At 41.1% G+C, this 18,341-nt stretch overlaps 1 protein-coding gene across 6 annotated transcripts in view; it reads right to left on the reverse strand.

The window, feature by feature from the left end:
• Positions 1–18,341, reverse strand: part of NFIA (nuclear factor I A) — a 329,888-nt gene that overhangs the window by 26,274 nt on the left and 285,273 nt on the right. For 5 of the 6 annotated variants that reach the window (XM_077825158.1, XM_077825162.1, XM_077825161.1 and 2 more), the window contains 3 exons: positions 17,723–17,888; positions 8,862–8,953; positions 3,128–3,209 (listed from right to left, as the gene is read on the reverse strand). In XM_077825158.1, the coding sequence (XP_077681284.1) occupies positions 3,153–3,209; positions 8,862–8,953; positions 17,723–17,888 (315 nt within the window). In that variant the 3' untranslated portion in view covers positions 3,128–3,152. The remainder of the gene's footprint in view (positions 1–3,127; positions 3,210–8,861; positions 8,954–17,722; positions 17,889–18,341) is intronic. The other variant, XM_077825159.1, reaches the window with a different exon arrangement.

Genomic DNA, 18,341 nt, shown 5'->3' on the forward strand with positions numbered 1-18,341 from the left:
AAAGATCTATAGGGCAGAAAAAGGAAAGAAACAACAAAACATCATTTCTATTTTTTATGCGGACATGTTCTTGCTTTCTATTCTGCTCTTGTAACAATTACTGTACTAGCCACTCTCACAAAGTCAATAAATCGATGTGGGACCTGATGCAGCAGTCAGGCAGACTAATTCAATGCACCATTAGCTGCAATGGAGGTTGGGGGGGGGGTGGGCAGGAAATCAGCTAAGACAAATAAAAGCAGTAAGAGGGACCTAACTGGAGTCTCACCTTATGATTTTGTGTGTGTGTGTGTGTGTGGTCTGTTTGACAAAATATGAAACTTTGCAAGTGGAAAGAGTTTGAGCAGCACACACTGTATTACCGAAGTCTCTGTAGTATTTCAGTCAGTCACAGGAATCTGCAATTCAATGAGGATCACCACCCCATTAAAGTTAACCCTGTCAGCTGTGTATCTGATGAAACAAACATTCACAAAGTGTGTTCTGAGGCATGGAACTTCTTTTGCACCAATTACTTTAAATCCTTTTGGATCATCTAACTGATTTGATGGCAACCCTCCCCACCCATCCTCCTCCCCAAAAAACAAACGAACAAAACACCACCCCTCTTCCTCCCCCCCTCAAACCTTTATTAGTTTTAAAAGTTGTTCTAGAAACCTGGGAGGCCTTTTCTATGCATTCTATGCCTAGTTCATATAGCACGCAACTATGAACACAGGAATTGTCATGCCTCATCAGACTAATGCTCTGTCTGATCCAGTATTATGTCTCTGACATTGGCTGGTATCTTATGCTTGTTCAGAGGAAGATGCAAGAATTCCCATAAAGGAGAATCATGTAATGACCCTTCCATATGGGGAAGTTTCTTTCCAATTCCAGGCAATTTAAATCCATTTTAAATGGTTGGCTATTAAATCCGTTTTACAGAGAGAAATATGAGATATTTGTAAAGGACGCTTCCTGCTGCACATAAGACAGAAAACTGTGCTGGCTGTTTGCAGAGGTTCTTAGAAAGGAGAACGCAGGCCATTGTCACTGTGAAGGCTCTTCAATGAAAATGCACAAAATTGTTGCCTTTTAGAGTAATTGTTTAACTAAAGAAAGTTTGCACAGCTTGTAGAGAATTATTCAGTAAGAAATTACAACTCCCGGTCTCATTCATCATATGTCTACATTTCCCAGCTCTTCCCCACCCACACACTTACTCCTCTTCCTTCTTCCCTGCTGTGGTGCATAAGTCACACCCATAAAAGCCAAAAGAAAGGGGTGCTTTCCAAACAAGCTTCCTGGTTGTTATAAATGGAGAGAAGGGGCAAGGCGGGGGAGGAGTATCGAGTTGAATGGCTTGGTTTGGGAAATCTGTCTACGTCTGTAGTAAATAATCATTTCATGGACACTGGAAGTGGAGTGCAGAGTACTGGACTCCGAAAGGGGCCAGCCTGGCATTCAAGGAGGAGGAAGAGGAGAAGGAAGAAAAGCACAGTAAAATATACTCCTGCTTGGGAGTTACCCAATCATTTCTGGACTGGTTTGGCTCATACCCATGTTGAGGATAGGGCCACATGATGGCACTGACAAGTCTTTCAGAAATCTCTATCCTTTTGGTGTAACAAGTGCTTCCGTCTCCGGAGGTATACCCTTCTGATCCTGCAGAGTGAAATGCCAATCAGTGCCTCTACGCAATTACACGGGTTCTGTGTGCTGAACTGACCAGGGAGGGTGCTGAAGGTGATGAAATTCACTCCCTATTCTGAGGCCCCTTTTGTATCCCCCACTCTACAAAGTGTTCTGGACTAGCACAGCTGCTGTGAAGGCCTGCACCACACTACACTGGGGGCTTGCAGCCACACAGCATTTGTGTAATCGCAGACAGCAGCCACACTGAGACCTCTACTGCAGCATGCATGCACACCACCCTTCTAGCCTTTGCCGGAGGAAGATCAGCTTGCCATGGAGGGATTTTTACTGGCCCCAATGAAAAGGACCCCTCCAGCCCAAGCAGTAATGGAGCACCTATAACGAAGGAGAACTCATGATTATGAAACTGCCTCTTCACATGATCAGCAGTTCCCTGTCATAGCTTGTTCTCTCTTTCCCTGGCTAGGCCTCATGGGAGCTCCAACAGAGCTACACCAGGAGTCCAGTGCTTGGGGCCCCATCAGGGCATTGGGGCCCAACTTGCTTAAAAGAGATCTATGGTGTATGTCTCTACACCAAGAGCTTCAGGAATGGTAGGTGAACCTCACTCCCTGTCACTGGTGTGGGGGAAGCTCCCAGATCATTGGTTTGGAAGACGAATGGGCTCTGGAGAGGAGATTTCAAACAAGGGAATGTGCTTGCGAGACCTGGATGCTTTAAAATTCTATTGTGTAGCCAGAGGTGATGCCACCCTTTCACTCAAATTCTCACTCAGTGCCACTTCCGCGTTCCCCGCAATGAGCAGCATTTGGGAAATGGCACTGTGGGGCAGTGCAGCCCCTACTGAAAGGAGGTGTCCTCCCCCCACACCCCCCGTGGAATCAGGAGGCAGCCTCTATAATCAAGGAACTTCATAGCCAACACTTGTGGGCCAGCAGCTATAGAAGTTGCTTTGTGGCGTACACAGCTCTCAGCAGGCTGACTGGTATAAAGACAGTTTCATACAATTAGGCTTCTCTCATCTCTCTCTGTGCGCCAACACAAGACCTACTTTCAGGCTCAAGGACAAGACTAACTTGGATATGAGTAGAGTCACCAGATATATATGAGCGATCGGCAAACAAATCTATGAATGCTACAATGCTGTACAAACAGGGTAGGCTTGAATTCGTGATGGTTCCGCTCAGGACCTAGGAAACTAAAAGAAGTGACATTTTTCCTAGTGCCTTTCATATCCTCTGAGTGCCTCTTGTTATGTAAAATTCACAAGCTGCTGCTACACTTTTTATGAACACAAACTGCTCTGTTAAGAAAAACCCGGTGCAGCTGGTAGCACTTTGCACTAATACGATGGAATCCTGAGCTCGGGAACCACCTTAAGCTCCCTGCTGGGAGGGCCAGCAGAAGCCACGCACATTACTGAGGTAATGCACAGCCTCAGGGAATAGGGGAGAGAAGAGGAAAAGGTGTGAGGAGGGAAAGCTTGTACCTCTCATTAGAGCCCAAGAGGGTTGCTAGTAAGCTTCATCAACATCAGCCATAGATAAGACTAGTCGTTGTACTCTCCCGTTCTGTAATGTCAAAAGAGTGAGACTGAAGTAGGAATCATGTAAGTAGCAAAATGGCTACTCCCCATAACATAAGTTACATGTTTTACTTGACAGAAACATTTTTGCAATGATTTCTTTTTCCATATCCTGCCAATGGAAATTGGATACAATACAGCCAGGTGGCATCAGCAGCAAGAATAACAGCTCTCTAGGAACTGCACTAGCTTTCTATACCTCCGGGTCCATTTCAAGGTGTTGACTTTGTTCTATAAAGTTCCATACAGTTAGGTCCTAGTTACCTGAAAGACTGCCTTTCTGCTCCCAATGAGCTGCCAGGCAGCTGAAGTCAGTTGGGTCACCTGTGCAACATTCCCTAGAAATAGATGACTGAATGTTATCACTGGAGAGCCATCTAGTCTACAATTTGCTTCTCTCGCTTGTCTGACAGAGCCCAACCTACAGGACACAGTGAAAGGCACATCTCTTTTCTCAGGCCTTTGCTTGAAGATGCTGCCAGTGAAAAATTACAGGGAAGTTTTTTTCTTTGGGGGGAGGAGGAGGAGGAGAGGGAAAAAGTCTTAGCTTTCTTCTTGTTAAAAGACAAAGGAATCATGCACTATGTTGTTAGAGCTGTATGTGCACTTGAGTTAGAAGACAGGCAATGTTTTATAAAGATAAAATAAAGTTTTCTTAAAACAAAGAATACAAAGGTATTCACTAGCATAGAAGAAACGGAGGATAATAGAAGTCCTAAAAAAACTATTTGCCCTAGTAATATAGCACAATACATACAACCCCTTCCCTGGGGGAGACCCCACCCTTAATTATCTTTAGGGAAGTGTAGCCCTCTTATAGAATTTTCTTCCCAGCATGCCTTTATAGCCCTTTAAATCTGGCAAAACCAAGCAGATCTAGCCCTAAAGTTACCATTTTGTGACTGTTTTCTCTCTCTTTTTAGTAAGTACTTTTGCTATGTTTTTTCTATCTTATTGCTGAGAAAAGGGTGCAACTTTCTTCTTTAGATAGATTTTATTTCCCTATGCTTTGGGTAAAAATGTGTGGTTTTTGCTATCATGACTATTATGCATATTCAATAGGCCAGATTTTGCTCTCAGTTACCCCAGTTCAAATCCTGAGCAACTTCACTGTAGCTAATGGAGTTACTCTAGACTCATATCAGCAGAAGTGAGAGCAGAACCTTGTTTAATGTTTGTAGTCTGATTCTACTTTGGGAATTAGATTGTGCTCTCAGAGGAACAGATTTACCTTGATTCTATCCTCGAAGTGGTTTCCTCTTGAGTCAGTATCTGCTCCTATATTAACAAAGATCTGGAAGCTAACTTAGACGAATCAAATGTAAAATGGAGTATGGAGATATCAGGCAGTAATTTTAAATTTAACTGGCGTCTTTCTTTGAAGTATTTTCTTAAGAGGAAATTTGGTGGCATTCTCTTTCCATAAACCAGCAAAGAAGCAGGGCATTTGAAATTCTGTCTTCTCAAAAGCTCCTTGACCAACTCCGGCCAGTTACCTGTTGTGTGAAGAACACTACTGTGTTTGCTGTACCAGGGCTTTTTACCAGTGTTCAACCTGCAAGGTTCATGCACTGCTACGCTCAGCTAGAGGTTAAATGGACTAGAGGTGGTGTGGATCAGGAAATGATTCTGCCAGCTGAAATGCAACTTCTAATAAGCTGTCTGTTGTGGTGGCTGAAAAAACTTTGCATGGTAATCAAAGTTTAGCGGGCAAGGAGCTGCAGGAAACTGAATTTATATGGCTCCCAACCCATCAGAATGGAAAACAACACATATTTTTTTCAGCCAGCCTTACAGATTGACAAGCACTAGTTACAAAATAATGTGCCCGAGTCTACATATTGGTCCCAAAAAACAAGCTGCTCGATTGGGTTTGGTGTCACTAGATAGACTGATTATGCTGACCGCATGCTCTTTGCTTCATTATTTTCTGCAGCAAGAGAGAGAGACAGTATTTGTTTTATAGGAGTGTAGTAGCTTCCAGAAGGTTAGCCCCTGATTAATGTGATGGTATTTTCCATTTCCTCTGCCACTTTTCTTTTTACAAGACTATGCCAACACAAGAAATGTATCTGTTACTTAGTCATGCGGTAGCCGGACCAGCTTGCTTTTGAAATAGTAGACGATATATCCCAGGCATACTGTATTTCTGATTTGCATATGGCAAAGGCAGCGAGGCTGAAGATCTTGTATTGCTTACAAGTCAGGCAGCTAAAGTAAATGATTTATCAAGCGAAGGTTACAACACCTGTGCCTTTTTGTCATCAAATAAGGCCCAGGCCAATTAAAGTGATCCTTCTAATAGCCCAGACAGTAATTCAGTTTTAAATAGCCCTGCAAATGGGACCATACTGTGGTGAGCTGCTGGTGCAGAACAGGAATAGGTGGAGGGAGTGTATCAAGATTTGCAAAATTGTTTGAACTGCTAAACACCTCTCTTTTTGAAACTTCTAGTCTTCTCTGGGCTTCCACAAGAACACTTACTAAACCAGTTATTTGTCTGGTTCTTCTACCCCAGATCTGTCCTGGTGCAGTAGGTAATTCTACAACAACCTATGATGATGAAATATTCACTTTTCTATTTAAAATGTCTTCCTTAATGACTCACATTTAAGGACATTTGGAATTAATTAGAACAGAGTGTTGACAGAAATGTCCGTTGCTGATTTTCGTAATGGCCACTAAAAAAGGCCTGTTCCTACTTTCTATTGTTTAAGAACAGGAAAAATAGTTCCCGTGCTAGGCCAACAACATTGTTGTTAGTTTGTCCACCATTTAATTTCCCTGCTGTATGAGCCCCTTGCACATCCAGGGATGTGAAATGTACGTTCTACTAAACAGCACCGGCACATCTCTGTGGACATGTTCAATTCGTAGCAACTTTGAGATTGATGACTATGGGTATGTGATCTATGACACAGTTAAACAGCTGCAACATGGGAAGAAAATATGGTGCTTTTGAAAAGTTGTCTCTAAAATTTGGTCATTTCTCAAAGTTTCTGTCTGGATCAGAACTTCCATGAAAGTTAGGAATGTTCAAATCCAGGCTTTTGGTTTGGGCCTAGCTCTAGAATGGAGATGAACCATTAGAGTTAAATTAGGAGAAAATGGAGTTTCTAGAGTTATGCTGCAGCAAAAGTAACGTTGAAGTTACTAGCTTGACACTCAGAAGTACTGAGTGTTTACCTCTCCCCCTGAACTCTCGCAGTTGTGAGTGTTGGCATCTCTCAACATCAGGCCATACAATTCTTAACCTGACTACTGAATGCACTGTAAAATTCCTGATGGGAAATAGCAACACCAACCACTTTCAATATATTAGTGTTTCATTTGTTTTTATTTTTATATTTTGAAAATATCCTAAGTGACGGATCTAATGTCCTGCAAAAATTTCATTATAACAGGGGATTTGTTTTGACAAGAAGAGCGTTAACTAAGTCCCTAACCATTAACTTCTCTGTATTTTCACCCCACTTCTCTGATTTAAAACATGGTTTACTTCAGAACTGCTATATTAATAATTTCAATTCACAGTGGGTTTTTATGGCAAATTATAAATCCAGTATCACAGTGGGTCATAATGGTTATGCTGATGTACCCTGAAGTACAGTAGCACAAAGGACGCAGCTGTAGTAAGAGAGACTGGCAGTCCCCTTATCTATAGCAGCATGTTTTGCCTTAATTTGGAGTTATGCTGGGGTATTGTCATTTGCTATCCAGTATTACACATAAGCACATACAATAGGGCCAGAACACTTTCCAATGGCTTCAATCATAACTTGCAGGGTTCAAAATTCACAGTCAACAAATGCAAAAAGCCTAGTTTTAAAATGCAAACAAGTTTGATATCTTACAGATTCAGATTTTGTTATATTCCACTATGTAACAATCTGCCAATCAGTGTTGTCAGTCTTTTAGAAAAGCTATTGGAGCGTTCTCCAAAGAGTTTCAAGTTTCTTGGACCCTGAAGAAAAAAGCCAAAAGCTTGAAAACTTTAACAGCTCACCTTAAAATTTTTCTATTTCCTTATTTCAATGTATTTCTGTTTGTTCTGATCCTTTCCAAAACCACAGGAGAAATGCTATGACTTAAATGGAAAGGCGTATGAAAACTTGCCTTCTATATCGATTAAACAGGAGGCACTAAAAGGGAGGCCCAACTTGAAAACTGGGACACAGGCTTCCCTTTACTAATGAACTAAAGAAATCAGAACTTGAAGAGTTAACACATACACCCCCTCCTCCCTCAGCTGCTAGTGTACTTTCTGTGACCCTGTTTAATGCAGGAAAGGTTTGAGATTCAATGTAGTTGAACCTGTGCTGTCGACACAGCTATAAACTAAAGCCCCTAACAAACGATACAAAAGGAACAGATAGCAAGAAAACATATTGTGCTCACAGGCATCTGGTCACAGCCCTATAAATGGACAATTTTCAGTAATAAGTTACACAGTCATATAACGCTGATAGCGCAGGCTTTGATCACATCACAATGTGGATTCTGTCTTCATGCATGTTCTGAAAATGTAGCGTGTAACATCCATGCATCTATATCCTTATTGTTCACATCTAAGACCTGTTTCAAATTGTACAGAAGGGGATAAAAAGTAAAACTTCACCCTTGCTAAATTATTACTTTTTAAAATCATCACAGCCAGTTCAAAACATATTAAAAATACTTCTTGATGTTAACCTTTAAAAGCATTGTAATGTAATCAGGCAATCATTTCAAACTACAAGCTGTAGTTGTCCTAGAACTTTAGTTCCTCTCGTTTTTATATTGCTTCATGATAATGTGATATTAAACATTGCTTTAATTTTTTTCAACATCTGGCTAAAATTAACCATTAAAAATACTGCCAACAACTATTTTCTTAATCAATACTAAGGATTTGATACAGCTTGGAAAAAGCGCATTTAAACCCTATCCTTCTAAAGAAATATTTGCTTGAGCTTCTGACTCAACTATAGCAAATCTCTGAATAGTCACCCCAACATCACTGCAGTGAAATACGGTGTTGGCTGCAAACAAGATGCTAGAGCTTTAAACTGTTGGTTCTTTGGTTTAACTTGCATTTTGACATCTGAAGCCAAATTTTCAAAGGCCCTCCCTTAACTAGGTCTTCATAGTAGTTATGAGCACATCAGTTTCCACATCTCCTGGGCCCCCCACCAAAAAAAAATCACCTGCATGCCCAAAACCCTGCATGCAAATGGCAAATTAGGAATTGGATCCTGTTCTTATTGAAATGACTTCAGTGGTGCAGGATTGGGCTGAAGGCCATAATTACCTGATTGGCTCATCTGGGCTTTTGCATGTGCAAATAGATGCACTTGCAAATATGTCAGATGCAATGAAGAAATTTGAAAATTTGGTCCTAGAGGAAAAATTGCACACTAGAAGCCAATGCCTTGGAAAGCAAGAGAGTTTGGAGGAATTATGGAAGAATTATTACCATATAAGCCAATAAAACACAACAGACAAACACAAATTGTGAGTGACATTTCATCGTTGTTACTGAGACCATGTGGGTGAATTGACAGTGGTGCGGAAATGCAGCTCATTTTGTAAGGAGACATTAAAATACACAGAAGAATAACAAGGTGCACTGCATACAGAGAAGTTGAAAGCTGCCCACCTGTGTCTGTTGAGGGATATTTACAAAGCTTGGATCCCGAGGTCCAACACTGACGAATCGGTTTGCGGGGGAGGTGCTGGGTGTCGAGTAGGCTGTGAAGGGAAGGGACACGTGCGTTGAGGAAGCAGCACTAGATCACACACAAACAACACCAAAACACAGTATCTCAGAGCCACCTAAGCAGATGTTTAACACAGAAATGTGCAAACGTTTTAGAGCAAGAATTTGATTTTAGACACTGAGAAAGTTTGCTTTAATGGTGAATATATAGGCATGTACATAACTGGACTAAAGGAAAGTCATTCCTTTCAACATACTTAAATAAAATGATGTAATGCATCCAGAAGAAGATGTGCTCAGTTCATCTGAACCACTTTTGTCTTTGAGAGGGGCAGGTCTCTCGGTATAAGGCTGTACAACATATATCATAGATCCTGATCCTGCAAATGTGTTCCCAGGTATCTTCAGTCATATGAGGAATTCACATTGATCTCAATAAAGCTATTGATTTAAGTGAAGTTACTCATGGGTATGTTACCAGGATCAGGCCCTTATTTCATACCAGTAGAGCACAGTATACAGTTAAAGCCCTGATTTTCCCATTGCTGGAGTCTACATGCTCTAAAGTACTCATGTGATCTGTCTGACAAACTAAGATTCCCTTGGTAAAAAAATTATGGGTTGCAGTTTGGTTGGGGTGGTAAGTGCAATCAGTCTCAAGGCTGAAGCTCTCTTTAAAAATTGGAATGGCTCCCACAAAATGTAAAGCTATTAAGAGCAACACAAGCCAAGAACCCAGATTACTTCCAAACCTGAAGTACTTTAATGATTTTATTGCTGCTCTACATCTCTCCATTGCAACTGTCCAGAACTCAGGTCAATTCCAAAAACTTTCAGTACTCTAAGTGTTCTGCTGCTTTGACAGCTGCACACACCATCTTCTTTTCTCAGTTTCCTGTGTATGCAGATCTAAATATGTACCTTAATAGTTATATATGTTTAAGGGCCAAGGCATGCACTGTGCTGAATAAAATCCATAACATGTGAAACAATCTAATTGGCAATCTAACTCCCCGATGAAGTGGTAAAAATGGCTGTAAATAGAAGGAAATACTGTGCCAAATTCCAGTGAAGTATTGAGGTGACACCTCATATTGAGGAAAAATAAGGATAATTAAATATAAATAAAGATACTGAGTTATCAGTAAAGGTGAAACGCTACTGCCCTTTTTATAAAAGCAAAGTGTTTGGTGAAAGATAGACCTTTGGTTTGGAGACTACCGTATACAGCATCCTACTTGTAAAGTCATGTCTTGCTACAAGGATCAGATGTCAATAGAATGATCTTTGAGGATATGTTATCAAAGTGATGCCATGACTAACGCATGCTTGAGGATGTCTTAAATATGGATTAGGTCCCAATCCTGTGAGAAATTGAACACTTTCAGTTCCCACTCCAATGGAATTTTAAAGTGCTAAGCACTTTTCAGAATGGTTGCTATGTTGAGTTTCTCCTCAGCCCAAAACTACAGTAAAAGCGTTGATAATATTCACACAAAACATGGCTGCCTTTCCATCATTTGCAGCAAAGATCTAACAGGAACTTAGTGCACTGTAGTGAGTTTCCGTATTTTTAAGATTATTTTTACAAGGTACTCACTCCTGGCATGTTACCAAGTATTTCTGAGTAATTACAACTAAACTACAAATGCAGGAATAAATGAACAAAATAGAATTTGTGATGCATACGCCTTACTTTTTCATGTGTGTTCACTTGGTAATTCAAAAAAAGCCAGTAATTCACAACGTGTGCCTGCCAGTAGTGTCAGCTATTGAGGCTCTACTGAATGAGGCAATTTCTTTAGAAATCTATAAATTATCTTTGCTTTAACTTGCACTGCCTCTCTCCTTGTGATTTAACTGCAAGGGGGATCTAACCCAGTAGTTCTCAACCAGAGGTATGTGTACCCCTGGGGGTACACAGAGGTCTTCCAGGGGGTACATCAACACATCTACTTGTTTGCCTAGTTTTACAACAGGCTACACAAAAAGTACTAGCAAAGTCAGTACAAACTAAAATTTCATACAGACAATGGCAAATTAAGTAACACTCTGAGCACATGTCCAGTACAGGTACCTGATATGGACAGGATATGGTTTTTGGATATAGTGGACTGGAAAAGGATTTGAGGGAAAGCATCCCTTAAGGGAGCTGAGTAAGCGGGTTTTGGGACTCCTACAACTTGTACAGCAGGGAGATGACCTCCCTCATTTTCGTAGCCCCCTTTAAGGGAGCTGAGGAAGCAGGGTTTAGGGCTCCTACATCTGGAACAGTGGAGAACTGACACGCCCTGCCCCCGCTTCCTGCACTGTACAATTTATTGCAAGGTGCTCCCAGACATTTTAAGTGAATAAAGTTGCAGCCTAATTAAACTACATCTATGGCCTCCTGTCTTTCTTCCAGCATGGATGGACAATGAGCAAATGGACCATTTAATTCTTTGGAGCAGGTGCCTCCAGGGAAACAAAGTTCATGAGTGAAGGTAAGAGACCCAGATTTACCTTTCATTTTTCAGCTATTGCATATCACTACATTGTTTTACTGTGGCAGAGCTCCACTGCAGAAAGACTTGTGTCTGCATTGTAATTCTCATGGTTTCAGGCATTGATGAACATAAGGTAAAGATTTAAGAGTGAGATGGGCATATAGCACAAGAAAAAACATTTCTTCGGCACTTCAGTAAACTACAGTGATGACTAGAGTGAATCCTGGCTTCAGGATTGCATGGCAGGCCATAGTACTATGTAGCATTATTTCCATTCCAAATAAGGCACAGGGATGCAATGACCATCACAAGATTTTGTGATAACTATAAAGTAAACTTCTGTAATGTTACAAATGTACTTGCTAAAAATTTAGATCAATGGGTAGCTATGAAACTTTTGGAACTATTGTGCACTTTATATAAATGGCCAGTAAAGCTCCAAATTCTCACATTACTTGACTTACAAAAGTGTTCTAAAAGTTACTATATGTTGTTTAAGTACTGACAACCTCATATATATGTTTACTACATTTCAGAGTATAGTATATATGCTAGCAGTGTTAGCCTTATCGTGCTTTCTATATAATTCCCTATTTTAATTATTTTTTGTCAGTTCAAACACCTTTCATGCCAAGGGATTCTAAGGCACTTCATAAACTATACGCTGTATGCAGGAGTCACTTCAGCTGACCACCTCTGGGGTGGAATGTTTCTTCCTTTGGTGTAGAACCTGCAACTGCTTTTAACTCACTTCCTGAAAATGCTTAGATTTCAAGTTGGTGTCTCCTTCAGAGCAAACAGCAACTGTAAAAAAGTTTACAGCCGAAGAATACTGAAACTACAGGGAGCATCTAGGCGGTGAGAAAGTAATTCCTTAAGACGGAATTTCACCAGGATCCTGGAGCTAAGCTAACATCCATACACTGGTGTGAAGTGCCATAGGACTTTTGAGGACCACAAGTGGTCAAGCTCCATTTTGTGTCTCATATAAAAAGCTGAATATTCAACAGCAGCAATCCCTATTACCATGCTGGAACACTAGTTTGGTAAAGGGAAAGATATCGGGTACAAAAGTGCCAGCTTACTGCATCCCTGAACCACTTCCTGCAATATTCTGGCTTTTCCTTAGAAATTTCCCATCCAAGTACAGTGTAGAGTTCTTCCTGCTTGATACAGGAGGTTGGGTTGAGATATTCCTGGAGGTCCCATAATTTGGCACTTTTACTCTCCTCTTTTTAGGACAGGAACTAGGAAATCCCACTGGTTAGTTAAAGCTATATCAAATTATGTGTTTTAAATAGCTTCCTTTACAGTGGGATTTTCATACTTTATTTTACAGAAGGGGCAACCTGAGGCACAGAAAGGTAACAAGACTAGAATCTTTGTCTTCTGATGGTCAGTCCTGTGTTTTAACCATAAGATCATCCTTTCCTCCCTTCTCGGCAATTTGGGCCACATCCTGAGCTAATGTATATCTACAAACCTCCTCTGGAAGTTTACACCAGCTGAAACGCTGGCCCTTCGTGTTTGAACAAGAACATTTTCCTGCCTTGCCCGGCCTTGCTTCATCTGGAATCTGCTGTGGGGAATTTGTGACACCATAGTCTGTAGCCATGGAAATGAGCACGATACCAAAAATTTGCTATGATGCTTCACTTTAGGAACAAGCAAGAGCGAAAGCGCTGGCAGGGAAAGAACATTTGCTCACACAAGCCTCCAATATTTAGCCAAAATGGCAAGAAATAGCATGAAAGACAAGAGAAAACAACCAACAATGTTATGAGTGTGATGTATTATAAGGCAGCACTTCCCAACTTTGCAGAAACCTTTTACCTATACTTTGCTGAAAGAAGTGTTGTCACATGAAAGAGTGTGCAGTCTACCTTTTGGTTGTGAATTAACAAGGATGACTGCCTGCTGGCAAAGCAGAATTCCAGTCAGTGGTAGTCTGATACACTGTCAAGTTTCTCCTTTACAGACCAGGAAGAAAAATAGGCACATATGTCTGATATGAATAGCTACACCATCTTATAAGCTATTTAGTGCTACATTGCACCCTTCTGGTGAGACAGATATGACGCCATATATAAGAACATGCACACATACAATGCTTTGCATTGCAGGAGCGCCCTCCATCGGAGGATCTTAATGCATACTGCAACACTTACACATTCAGCAATAAGAAAAGGAGGACTTGTGGCACCTTAGAGACTAACCAATTTATTTGAGCATGAGCTTTCGTGAGCTACAGCTCAGCAATGTTGGTCAGTGGTCATCACTGGGAAGGTACAGCACAGAGAGCTGAATAGGCTTGCTCAAGCGGCACACAGCAAATGTGTGGCAGAGTAAGAACTAGAACCCAAACCTCCTGATTGTCAGTCCTGTGCTTTAGCCACATAATTACTCTTCTCTTCCTGCTACCATTGCTGATTAATGTGAAAGCTTTTTTGTACAAAGGCACAAAAGCAATAAGTCTCTTGTGCTACAAATGGAACCGAAAAGGTTCTTCTCCCTGGGCACAGTTATGGAGCGTTAGGAAATAACTTTCATTAAAAAAGTCGTGTTTTTTAAAAATAATGGGGTAACAAGATGGAAAAAATCTTAGACACTGCATGGGAATGAGGGTTTCTGCTGAGTCACCCTGGGCTCAGGTGCTAATCCCCTGGGGAATTATTGCTCAGTCAGTTGGTTCTACTAACCTAATAAACTCCAGTCCGTACCTAATGGAGGTGGTGTTTCTTTGGGCCACAGCAGGTCAATTCCAGGAACAGTAAGGCTTTGGAAAACAGCTTAGGGTGATGTTTGTGTTGTGTTGGTTTTGAGTTACCAATAAAACCAAATCCCCAGAAGGGGGAGAGATTGGATGCTAACTCAGGGTCTGTGTGTTATGTTAAGGATAAACTATTCTGCAGAAAAACCTGCGCTTGGAGGAAAAACTTACCTCCAGAAATCCTCTGAGCGCCCACCTCCCTTGCATCTCCTCACCGATGGAGATTCTACTCTTGCAAATGTGGTAAGACTTACAGTTGGAAATTCTGAGCCCGAGTCCGTGCATCCCATACCGCAGCGCAGAGGTAAATACCCCAGTGTACCTCCATAGGGTTTTCCTTCCTTAAGCAGTGTGATATGGTCATGCTTTCCACAGAAAGTTAATCCCACTGTTGGAGAGTTTTACAGCTGCTCTGAGAATTGTTAACCACCATAACATTGTATTGTGGTCTTAAGTTCTACTTCCCAGGAGATCATGACATATTGAGCAGTTTCTCCTGGCCTCTTCACCCCCTGGAGGGCTATATTCCAATGTCTGTTAGAGCCTCAAAATGCACACTTCTGCAGAGGACTTTTTACCAGATCAAAGGAGGGAAACAGCATGAAACAAATTCCAATCCCCTTCACATATTTCCTTGGGGCCTTTATTCCTCTCCACACAGCAAAAGAGAGTCTGGCCAAATGCTAATATCACTCCTGTATAAGAACTTCCTCTTCCGTTCAGTAAATGACTTCCCTCATTATAATGCCATGGAGGGCAGACAGCCATATAAAAGGGATGCTTCCAGCACTGGTGCCTTAGAACTGTGTAACCATGGAAAACATCTTTTCATGTAGTTCTGGTTACTCTGTACTGGCTATTTGTACTCTAATAAACAACCCCTCCTCCACAATAGCAAAACAGTTCTCAGCAAGGACTTCTTTCTATGGTATGTTACGTATTCTGAACTCAAGATACTGCCTAAGGATACAGATACCAGTGCACTTTGACAGTTTTTACACTTAGTTAAGGACCCCAATAAGCAACAAAGTCCACAGTATAATGGGAGCAAGGAACAGAGTAGGATCCAGGAAATTACTGACTCTGAGTTGTAATGATGGACATTTTCGGATGTATGTCAGCAAAACTTTGTAGCTATAATCTGGCTACCCGTCCTCCATTTTGAAGGACAGTTCTAAATTTGCAGAACATTATGTGACAAGATTGTCCAGCAAGACAAATATTTGGAGAGTGGCCTATTCTGTGCTACTATGCTGTGGAAATCAATGACAATGGGAGGGTCCCTATGGATTAGAATAGTGCCATTTGAACTCTTCTGAGACTGTTAAAAATGGGTGTTCCCTAATGGAAAAGTCCTGGCACTTTATTTTGCTATACATGCTTCAACAGGCTCAGGTATGTATGTGATATATTTTTCTTTGGAAATCATTCCTGTAGTCCATATTTCCATAAAATGTGGACTTAAAATTGTATTACACACATCTTTAAAACTCAATTCATTCTTCTATTTAACATTCATGACTCTTATCAAACGGAAGGTGCATGCTTGAAAATGTACAGAAGTGGATGTTTAGATATCAGATTGACTAATTACCAACAGTAATTATTTTTCCTAATCTTTTGTTTAAATACCATTAACTAGCTGCTCTTGAGAAAACCTGGATTATCTTGACAGCTCTTGGTTGAACATTCTTTGCCACAATGGGCCAGATCTCCTGGTAGTGTAAATCAGTGTAGCTCCACTGATTTCAGTGTAGGTAAGCCAATTTACATCAGCAGAGAATCTGGCCAAATACACATTTATTGTTTATAGACTCCAAAGATCACATAAAATAAACATTAAGGTAATTGTTAAAATGGTTTTAGATTTTTCTTCTTTTAAATGGCACAAATTGCCCGTAACTTATGAGCTATAATTATAAATGATGGCATGTCTAGTATACTGACTTCATATTTTCCAACTCTAAAGACAGGGAAATACTGAGTTATTTCAAATACCACTCACCAGTGAGTAAATGTTAACCTTTTAGTGGCCCACTACTGAATCTTATTGAAGAGCAAGAAAGCATTAAGTTAACTGATACCTGACTTCAAAAGTGCTAAGACAAACAGGTTCATGATATAAAAAGTGTTGGTCAGAAATAGCTAGAAAACGGGCGGGAGGGGGGAATTTCATTCTGACAGAAATTTTCTGAGCAGTACTAGCAACCATGATCTCTTGACACTTCTAAGTTACGGGCCTGTCTTAGCTTAAATCCCGTGTCTTAAATCTCACCCTCCCAACCTTTCTGTCACAATTATAATTCCCAAGCAAGCCTGAAACGCAAACAATCCTGTCCAGTTAAAGGATGCCATGAAAACACAAGAAATATCAGGACCGTGCAATGCCCCATGGAACCCACCATGTCACAGCCACAATACTGGCCTCTGGTCTCTGAGGTGTGAATCACCTGAGTTGTGCCTGAAGCTTTAAGAACTTGGGCTTTATATTTGTTAAATAATACATGCCTCCTTGGACATCAAGCAGTGGCCACATGCAGCATTTAAATAATTTGAAAGCATCCCAAGGATTTGCTGTTTAGAGTACATTGATTTTTGGGCACTCTCCATCTAATCTATCTAATGTGCTTCCTCAGTGGCCATCTCTGAAATTGTAAACTCTCAAGGAGGCATTTGAAATAAAAGCGTTTATCATTCCAATAATGGCTTATTCTTGGACTTCATTCTGGATTCATTTAATTGGGGAACAAGTCCCCCTGCCATTAAAGTACTGAAAACTTCCGCTTTGTTTTTCAGTGACAATTTGAGCATCGTTTCATTAAACCATTTGCAATTAACTCCCCGTATGCCCAAAATGTTTAAAGCTTCAAACCCAGCTCATGCACATTTGCTTCCTAGCAGAATGAATCCAAAATGGTGGCTCCAATGTGCATGCAGGAATTTGAATATTTGACCTGTGGCTACAAAAAATACATGAGGGCTGTGTGGGTGGTGAAGAGAAAATTAATGCTCTCCCCCTCAGTAGAAGAAATACCACAAGCTACCTGCTCCAAATGCAGGGCCTGCCAGAGAGCTGGTCATAAGGGCAATGAGTCTGGGTTCATCTAGAAAGACTTATTCCCAAAGAAACTATAAAAGGATTGAGCTCCAGGGAGTCTGGCCTGGTCTGTACAAGAAGCAAGACCCTCTGTGTGGGTTTGCCCCTGAGTTCAATGTAGTGCTGTCTAGCGTTGGTCACGGGACACAAGTGGAAGGCCAGCAGCATAGCTTCTTCATGAAACTACAGAGCATCTTGAATGTCCCAGCTCCACCCCCATACATTAGCTGCTGGCCATGAGTTTTCCAGTGTGTAACTATGTGCAGTGCCAGCAGTATTTAGTTAAAATAACAAGCTGTGATTTTTGTCTATCTTATGCAATTGACAACTGTGAAATTAACTTGGGAAGCACAGTCTGCTCCTCCTGGTTGGTGAACAGAAGACACATGGTAGATGAAACAGCGTGAACCTTACTGAACTCTCTCTCCCTTGTTGCAGCCGTACTTACTTGGTGAAGTAGGAGAGGCGGCACCTCCTTCTGTCGATGTGGTTGGAGGTTTTGTGTCTGGCACGGGCAGAGGCACAGGCCTAGCCATTGGTGGTGGCGGCGGCGGTGGCAACATTGGGGTAGGAAGGAATGGATTGTGCACCTTGCCTTGGCTGCTGCCATTGGGCTGCCAAAAACAGAAGACAAAATTAGCTATTAGCAGTCTCCAGCAACAGAAGAGGCCAGTTTGAAATTCGGTGTAATGAATGCTTAATTTCTCAATGGTAAGTAAAAACAGGTGGGAATGAAAAATTGCCATTATCTGTTCGCCATTTACTTCACTGGGCTTTGTACCGCAACCCATCTCAAAATCTTGCAATAACTGTGAAAGACCTTTAAACCCATCTTTCATTTTTAAGCAAGAAATTCACCCTATTTAGTGGGCCGAACTGTTTCTCCAAAGTTAGCAACTGGTCAGAATCACCCCGAACCAAATTATAATCTTACACTGTGTACCCACTAAGTTACCTACAGTACAAGTTTAGGCAGAATTTTGTCTCCCATTGCACTTTCTATATTCATTCCTCTACTGTTCCCTTAGGATATCTGTGCCTGGGACGTTAAGTTTAAATTTCTTAAG

Source organism: Eretmochelys imbricata, chromosome 8, assembly GCF_965152235.1.
Source record: "Eretmochelys imbricata isolate rEreImb1 chromosome 8, rEreImb1.hap1, whole genome shotgun sequence".
Taxonomy (NCBI): Eukaryota; Metazoa; Chordata; order Testudines; family Cheloniidae; genus Eretmochelys; species Eretmochelys imbricata.